Source organism: Emydura macquarii, unplaced genomic scaffold (genome assembly GCF_026122565.2).
Source record: "Emydura macquarii macquarii isolate MOO-44397 ecotype Brisbane River unplaced genomic scaffold, CSIRO-AGI_Emac_v2 contig_312, whole genome shotgun sequence".
Taxonomy (NCBI): domain Eukaryota; kingdom Metazoa; phylum Chordata; order Testudines; family Chelidae; genus Emydura; species Emydura macquarii.
Genome location: NW_027130449.1, coordinates 8,303,247 through 8,312,415, shown reverse-complemented (window position 1 = coordinate 8,312,415; position 9,169 = coordinate 8,303,247). Strand labels below are relative to the sequence as shown.

At 38.7% G+C, this 9,169-nt stretch overlaps 1 protein-coding gene and 1 long non-coding RNA gene across 5 annotated transcripts in view; one reads left to right on the top strand and one right to left on the bottom strand.

The window, feature by feature from the left end:
* The window catches only part of LOC137164060 (uncharacterized), a 78,929-nt gene extending 74,995 nt beyond the window's left edge, over positions 1-3,934 (bottom strand). For both annotated transcript variants that reach the window (XR_010922917.1, XR_010922910.1), the window contains exons 1-2: positions 3,708-3,934; positions 3,372-3,410 (exon numbers count right to left, since the gene is read on the bottom strand). This is a non-coding gene — a long non-coding RNA (uncharacterized lncRNA). The remainder of the gene's footprint in view (positions 1-3,371; positions 3,411-3,707) is intronic.
* Positions 3,935-4,140: 206 nt separating this feature from the next.
* The window catches only part of JHY (junctional cadherin complex regulator), a 29,859-nt gene continuing 24,830 nt past the window's right edge, over positions 4,141-9,169 (top strand). For all 3 annotated transcript variants that reach the window (XR_010922904.1, XM_067564638.1, XM_067564628.1), the window contains exons 1-3: positions 4,141-4,237; positions 5,082-5,241; positions 6,912-7,345. Coding sequence is in view for 2 of the 3 variants with exons in the window: in XM_067564638.1 (XP_067420739.1) it covers positions 7,002-7,345 (344 nt within the window). In the remaining variant the exon portion in view is untranslated. The remainder of the gene's footprint in view (positions 4,238-5,081; positions 5,242-6,911; positions 7,346-9,169) is intronic.

The following is a 9,169-nucleotide window of genomic DNA, read 5'->3' as shown; positions in this document are numbered from 1 at the left end:
TTAACATTAAAAAGTGGTAACTGGAACAGGTGCTCAGAGGAATCCATTAGCAATGCATGCTCTCAATTAGCTATTTAATCAGCAGATTTTATCAGCTCTTTAAATCAGCAGATTTAATTCAGGGGGTCATAAATAGATCAGAAATATACCAGATCAAGTAATTTCAGCAGTGAGGGGTCCTGATAATGGAATGCAAAACCAGTTCTCATAATGATGAGATACAAAATTACTGAGACTTCATGCAACAGTTCTGCAGCCTCCTGAGATGCATGATCTAAAAATGGCACTGGGAAGGAAGAATTCCTCAGAAGGTCACTTAAGGCTGATATTTTTGAACTTGGGTACCCAACCTTAGGCATCTAACCATGTTTATCCTGAATCCATATTTAGTTAATAAAATAAAAACATCTTGATTTTAGAGGAGCGGAGCCACCTACTGTTCCCATTGACTTCAAACATTTCTGCCTCAGTTCCCACCTGTAAAATTGGGATAATGCTTCCCTGCCACACAAGACAGTTGTGAGAATTAACTAGTTGTTTGTAAAGTGCTTGAGATGAAACCTACAGCTACTAGCCCTGCATCCACAATCTTTTCCCTTTCGAGAGCTTCCAGAAATGTTACTAAGGGCCAAAGGGGCTGAAACTAGAGGTGCTACTACACCCCCTGGCTTGAAGTGGATTCCATTATATACAGGGTTTAGTTTGGCTCAATGGCTCACAGTATCCCTACTATACAAATTGTTCCAGCTCCTCTGCTAAGGGCATGATCTGAAAACAATGGGGCGACATAGTTGTGACTGAGGGTACAATTTGGCCTTCAGATCTATATTAATGGTGAGGTTGTCAGGGCCCAGGATGAGTTTGTGGGTCTCACTGTTAGAAAAAACAATTTTTGCTTGCAGACTGAGCAAATCTGATATGAAAACCAGTGAGACACGATGGCTACAGAATGCCACAATGCCACTGTTAGTAACTTTTTAGCACAGAATCACATTTCAATGAGAATTGAGAATCTGAATTAAGTCCAGGTCATCCTTAAAAGAAAATTGCATCCATTTTGCTCATATCAGATCACAGGTAAAGAGTGAAAAACTTTTGACTAATTGTAGATGTTGCTGCCATTATTGTTAGCAGTAATCTGGTTTTAATGCTGGAAGATGACTTCACGTTTAACACAAGAGCTCAGCTGTGTGGACTCCAGTGTAAGAGAGTACCAGTTTCCAGCATGTTTTAATATTGGTTTAACAATAATACTTGAATTGTTTAATATTTAAACAAAACCATAAAGGAGTGTAAACAACCCTTGTTGTTTCTAAACTTGGTTTGTAAAATGCTCTGTAATGGTGAAGCCAGGTGTTTGTTTAAAAAATAAGTTTCATAACTAATAATAAAATTTCAAATCCTGATCTTCCAGTCCCATTGGCACATAGAACTATCTTTGAAGTTAAAGGGGTACTATGTGTGGAAAAGACTGCAAGATCAGACCATATTGATACTGAGGCCTTTGAACAACAGTCTATTTTATGTATTCTTAGTTCCTTTACCTGTTTGAAATTTCAAGTGAATGCACTTTAACTCTATATTGTTTGTCATGATTGTAAAAATGTATATGTCCCTTATTTAAAGTAGAGTAGCATTTTAGGCATTTATACACCACAGTTGTGATGGAGACTGTATAAAAGCCTAAATAGAGATGCACATTTCATGCTTCTGCCTAGGAAGATTAAGGATACTTTTAACTGAAGTTTTGTTTCTAGCTACAAAAGTCGGTGTATCAGTTTTGTACTTTTTCTCCTTGTTTGTAGCAGACATGCTTGTAGCATGCTCTGTAGCAGTGCTGAAATTCTGGCATTTTAATAGTTCAGGGTTTTCAATGGTGAACATTTTGGTTATTTCTCTTAAGATAACAGTTGGCTATTCAGAGTGACTTTTTTTTAAATAAACCAAACAAGTGTATTATAATGTATTTCTTCTTTTTTAAAGAATAGTTTGATAGTGCCTTAGGACATACATACACACATACCAATAAAACAGGTACAGTGATAAGTACACAGAAAAGAAAAAATTATTACAGAGTTAGTACTAGCGGGCACACTACCATACCACATCCTACAAAAAATAACCCACATCTCAAATCCATCAAGAAATATTGATTTTACACGATCCTAAAATGAAAAGTATATGATTTCTTCACACCTAACAAATCAGTGCCAAGTAACTATGTAACTGGCAAACAAGTCATTTTTAGCATTCATCAACTTTAAAATGACTAGGACATCACATCCTTCAATAATCCAATTGTTTAAGGAGGCAGGCTCTGGATTATATTCCATTATGTTGAAATAACCAAATAAGCAATCGATGTATTAATAAACAATGACATTTGAGCTTGCTTAAACTTTATCATATTTACTTGTTCTCCTACTTTCATTATTTTTAAGCACCAACACTGTACAAGACAAAAAGTCATGGTCCCTGACCCAAAAAGTTTTTTTAGGAAACACTCGTGCACATGAGTAACTTTATTCACATGAGACCTATTTACCTCAATGAAACCATTTACATAAGTAAAATTGAACATGTGTGCTAAAAAAACAATATTGCTTCAGTGCTGCTTCAGAGCCATTGTTGTTGTCTTTGTTATAAAGGGTGGGTTGTGTAGTAAAGTGACAAATAACAAAACTAAAGCTAGATCATTCATCAGAAAGCTTGACTCTAAATCACTTTGATAGCATCAATACCTTAGCTCTTCATAATACTATTAGATCCATGCAGTGAAAGTAAATTATAATATGCATATAGCACCCCATCATTCTAATTACATGCACTACTAAGTATCAGCAGATTTGAACTAATGGGCCCACTAATCTAAACCAACAACATAATCTCCTATTACAGATCACATCTGAAGTAAGGGTAATTTACCATATTCTTAATGGGATTTTGTTCTTGTTGAAATGTAATTCTATTTTTACAATACTTTACCATCTAAGAGATGAGCCTTTTCAACTATTTTCTGTATTCCATTCATGTGCAAATTTGCCATCATTAATCATTAGACCTGTTGATGGTGGGTTTTGGGGTTTTTTTTTTCACTCCATTTGAAAATAATAAACCTATACTCTGTAAAATCCAAGGCTGCAGAAGCATATATAGTCTGTTATGCTTTTAAGTCCTGCTACATATTTTATACACAAAGAATATTAACTTTAACCACTAATTATAATATTTCTGATAGTGCAGCATATGGTTGCTTGGATATAGGAAATGGTCTTGTTTTGCTTTGATACCAGAGGTTAAACTCAGACCAACAATGGAATACAATCCAACACATAATGCCACTGGGGACTGGAATGAATTGAACCACTTACCTTAGGGCTGTGTTTAGTCAATGATCTGAAACAGCTCTCCTTGGATGGGAAAAAAAGCTGGTTTGTTTGGGGACTATGGGCCTAGTAAAACTTTCATTAGAGATAAGGAGAGTCTTTCTACTGACTCCCAGGGAATTGGATCAGATCCTATGCACCTGATTCTGGTTGTGCAATAGTCACAATCCAGGAGTAACTCAGCTCAAACCAGGTGTGAGGCTTGACGGGCTTCTCCTATTCACTTGAAGAACATTGCAACCTCAGGACCCTCAACAAGAAAAATGGTCACCTTGACCCTAGGATGGGAGGTCTATTTCACTTCAGGTCACTTAATCATACCTGGCTTCTCTGTAGCACCTTGCATCCCACGGTCTCCAAGTGCTATACCAAGGAGCTCAGTTCCACTGTCTCCATTTTACAGAGGTAAGTTTGACCTAGAGGGAGCAGGGGAGAAGGGCAGAGAGGGGGTTACATTTTATATGGCCTTCTCCCCTTTTTTCTCTCCTCTCTTTCCTCCCTTCTCTTCCCTTTCTGCTTCCTTCGTCCTCCTCCCCCCAACAACTCCTCTTTTCCCCTTTCCTCCTCCTCCATGCCCCCCCCTGCACTAACAGCTACAGTGACCCCCACCTCATTCCCAGGAGTGCCCCCCACAGGACGGACGGTACCATGTTGGCTGGCGGGGGAAGTTTTAGGAGGGAATGTCCCATTCGCAAGGCCGGTGGGTAGGTGCAATTGCAGGCGGGGTTTGGCGTCTGTGTACCGTAGCCATGGTGACACGGCGGCCGCAGCGCCAGCCGGGGAGGCGGAGCGTGGCTTCGGGAATAGCATGTTGCGCCGCCGCTACGCTGCCCCGGGCTCTGCGGGGTCAGGTGAATGGGGGCCGGCGGGGAGGGGAACTGGGGAGGGACCGTGAGGGGAGAACAGGGCGGGGATCACCCCAGGGAGGGGCAAAGGGGCACAGAGGATTGGGCTGGGTGGGGGAGGGGGCAGAAAGGATTTTGGGGGGTGGGGTGAAAGGACTGGGAGAGAGGAGAGAACTGGGGGATGGGAGGGGGCATAAAGGGGGGGTGGGGTAAAGAACTGGGAGGGACAGAAAAGAGGGGGCATAAAGGATTGGGGGGGTGGGGTAAAGAACTGGGGGAGGGGCAGAAAGGAGGGGGCAGAAAGGATTTTGGGGGTGTGGGAACGAACTGGGAGAGAGGAAGAGAACTAGGGGATGAGAGGGGGCAGAAAGGATTTGGAGGGGTGGGGTGAAAGGACTGGGAGAAGGGGAAAGGAGGGGGCAGAGAGGATTTGGGGGAGGGAGCAGAGAGGATGGGGGGCTGAGAGGATGGGTGGGAGGAGGGAGCAGCAGAGTAATACATATCTACTGTTCAGTTTCTTGTTCTTTTCAGATTTGCTCCTCACAGCAGGTATTAAACCAGTAAGGAAAGGGTGGTGGGAACTGTCTTATAATGTCTTATAACCCTGCTGCCCTAGAGACTCTATCTGGGTGATGAGAAGGGGGGTTTAGGAAGGCTACAAATCCTTCTTAGAGGGGTTGCAAAACACCTTCCAACTAAATGGGTTTAAATTCACATCTTAGGATAAATCAGTGTCCTTTTTTCTGAGAATAACTCTAGTGTCTGCTTTTGCTGACCCTGGTAGATTTTTCCTTACAGATGCAGTAGATTGAAATTGACTTGATTTTGCTGCCCACAATGTTCCCAACAGATGCAGCAAAACTGACCAGATTTGTAAATTTCACTTTGCTGCTGCTTTGAGAAAATAGGTACAGCAAGAGAAACAATGGAAATGCCTGCCTGAAATCTATGGATGAAAAGGCTAATACTTAAAGTTTGGTCTCTTTGAGTATGCAATATGATTTACTGAGGTAAGTAAAAGCATAAGGTAGGTTAGTGTCACCCTCATATCACAGATGAAGTAACTGAGGCACAGATAGATGAAATAATTTGCCCAGTGACACACTGATTCAGTGACAGAACTAGCAGCAGAATCCAGGTCTTCTGGTAATTGCCATACAGTTTATGCATAATCTCCCAACATTGATTTGCTATTACATATAGTATTGATCAATGATAGAGAAAGGACAGTTATAGATATCCATCAGTATATTAATAAAAGGCCTGATGAAGAGCAACAATGTTATGCCATAAGAAGTGTTGCCTCTGGAAAATTAAAAACTGATGCATTTGTAAGGTTGTCTTCACAACCATAAGAGCTAGAAACTTTAAAAATGAATGCTTAGTTGTTGTAGAAATTGATAGGTTAAGTCCAGCAGTTCATCAAAGACAGTTTCTTACTCATCACTGAGTGGGTGAATGGATATTTCAAGCCCTGCTTTATGTTAAAACTGAAGCAAACTGAACTGAAGCAGTTTAAAAATCTATACACATTAGTTGATTCATTACTCCTTAGCCCCCAGTTTATGCATAATCTCCCAATATAGATCAGCTATTACATATAATATGATCCATGATAGAGAAATGACAGTTATACATATCCATCAGTGTATTAATAAAAGACCTGATAAAGAGCAACAATTTTATGCCATAAGTGTAGCCTCTGGACAATTAAAAATTGATGCAGTGACGTGCATGACGCATAGCTTCCTATACATACATTTAATTTTAATGTATGAGTTACATAAATGATCATATTTTAATACAAACAGCTTTTCTTCCTGTTGGATCAAGCAATCGCCAGCTGCTGTTGTCTGTTATGAAAGAAAATGGTACTAAAATGTGAAAGAAGGTTTCCTGTTTTCAAATGCTGACACTCTGTGTTTTTAACTCAGTCATTTGATTCCTTATGTATATAAAATGATTGCATATGGCTTGTCTGTTAACATACAAAAATATCTTGACAGGTTTTTTATATTTATAAGTAAATATTCTTTGTCCAAGGTTTATATCTAAAGGGATATAGCTATAGATATTCAAGAAGGTGTAAATGAGATCACTGATATAGAACATATGATAGAACACCATCCCTTGGAAGTTTGCAACTAAGATCTGTTGCCTTATCTTAATTTTATTTTCCTGATAATATATATAAACAGTTTTATTATTATAGGGTTAAGTGAAGTGCCACGGCCATTTTTTATAATGATTAACGGCTCTATTTGCCACCCTCACTCACGCTGAGTACTAATTTACTGCACAGTTATGCCTTAATCTTGTGAACACTTACACACATGCTTAACTTCACTACCATGAGTAGTCTCGTGATTTTAAATGAGACAATTAATGATAGTCAAGTTAACCATCTGTGTAAATGTTTGCAATATCAGGGCCTTGGTGTCATTGATTTCCCATTGAATGAAATACTACTGAGTGTGAGCAGCAGACACTGTCCCTGAAGCATTTATAAATAAAGTATTGCATCATCTTTACAAGATCAAATTCTGAGTCTGCCCACAATGCTACTGCGTGCTTAAATAATTTGATAGGACTCATCGAAAAGTTTAATAAACGTAACTATTGTTGACTTTTAGTGAACAAATTGTTTGTTTACATTTAATCTCCTATTTCCTAAATACAGGTCTGGTCCATACCACGGCACAAAATACTAAATGAAGTCTTCACATCTGAACCATATTTTTCCACTCTTTTCTTTCTACATATTTGCAACATGAATAATAGCTTATCTCAGAGAGTATTAATCCAGCCACACATTCATCATACTCTTTTAAAAGGGCCAGCTTTAAGTGAAGGAAACTGGCATCCAAGTCTGCATGACTCTCAGGAGTCTGATTCAGAAAGCCTTACTCAAGAGATCCACTATCAGTTAGAACTTCAAAAACGGATTTCTGAAAATGAAATACTGGTAGACCAATCTTCTGATGAGCTGGAGAATGACAGCTTAGATGAAGATAGTCTGGAGGAGAAAAGTCTGAATGAATCAGAAGGAGCAAATTATGGCAAAGTACAGTTTTCAAATGGAAAAGATTGTGGAGAACAGAACAATAATGAAAGGTAAGGAATATATTTTTTGTCTAAAGAGGTGATAGGCCTAACTATTCTTGTGCTAAGTCCTTTTTAGGCCATTCAGGTGGGCATAAATGTACTCACACCTATCTGATGAAATAGTTAAATTGGTACAAAGACTGTATTAGACCAGGCCTTAATGTCAATGTGAATTAAGGATGATGTGTTTTGAAATGTACTGTGCCGTACAACTTGCTTTTTTAGAAAAGTGGAAGAGCAACCATTCTTTGTTCATGTAGGGCTAGATTGTAGCTTGGACCACACTCCCACACAGGAACGTAAGGGGAAGTAAGAACCTTCCTTATACTGCTATATAGGCTACCTAAACACTGTCTGGGAGTGCAAAAGGAGGTGGGTATTTCAGACCCACTTACTTGTCCTCAAAGTAGGTGGACAGGGAGATGTGGGGGATGAGCAGAGCCTTGCCTCTGCTCACTGACAGTGCCAGCCAGTACAGCTGAGTTGACGTGAAGGGGTGATCTAATTTTATGCTGGTATAGGCCCAGTAAAAATAGATTTCCCTGCTTCTCTATGGGCTTTATCTAAAGTCCACTTAAGTCAGTGGAAGGAGTTCCATTGACTTGGGATGGCCTTTGAATCAAACCTTAAAGCACTTACTATAATGCACCGGGTACTTGTTCAGAACTGATAGTTGGTGACTTTTGTCCTTCTCTATGCACTTGATAGGATGGGGCATCTTTCTAAATAATTTAAGAAATGCGTGCATCTCTTTTACATTCATATAGTGATTTTTAATCACTTTGGTCTGCTGCATTTACATTAGAAAACTTGTTTTCAAAGAGTTTGAAAAACAAGAGGGTTGAAGAGATGCATTTTTATTCAGTAACTATATAAATGCGGAATTAAAAATTCCACGTGACTGTCATCCTCACACATTCTTACAAAAGCGTTAACTTTATACAGAAAATAAAATTGAATATGCTGTCATATGCAGAAAAGGTTTGATGCTGTATAAATTGGGAATAATTGTTGTGTTTAAGAGAATTAAATTAAACCTGAAGCAATAATAATGTGCCATTTCAAAATTTAATTGTCTACTTAAAACAAAGTGGCAAACAAATGAAGGCTAAATGATTAATAGCATGCTTTTATTCACCTCCTCAACAAGCAAAATGGCCAGTTACTGAACATTTTATTGCGAGTGCAAAGGATGTTAATTGTGCTAGAAACATGCTCTCATTTTAGTAATTTTTTGACTGAATACTATACTGAATATGAGGCTCTTCATTAAATGGAAATTTGATTTTATTTTGTTTGAAGTTATCACAGTAAGTACTCAAATGTAGTCCATTAACTGGAGCAAATATCATAGTCTATGCATATGAAACCCCTCTCTACATCCATTACTAACCTAGGAATTTGAAGAGGAAACCCTACATCTGTTGTCTGCTCATCAACAGAAGTGTTGAATACAGAGTCCATCTAACCTTTATATCAAATCAGGGGGAGTAATAAGAGGTGTGTGTTTTGTCTGCAGATGATTAGAGATGAAGGAGCTCTCCATGCTCATTTTATTCCAGTGTGGTGACCTGGACTACATAATACAATCAAGCTGCTGTGCACATATTTCAACACAATAGGCCTCTTTGGAATCACTGTTATTTAAGTGATTGTTTTTAGCAAAATATTACATATTTCTGTGCTTATGTTGTTTCAAAATAGTCATTTATTCTTGCATATGATTTAAATGTATGAATAATAATGATGGTTTAAGTCTCATGTTGCTACTTCATTGGTATAAATTGTCAGGAATTGAAACACTAATCTCAAGTACAAAGTATATCAGGTCAC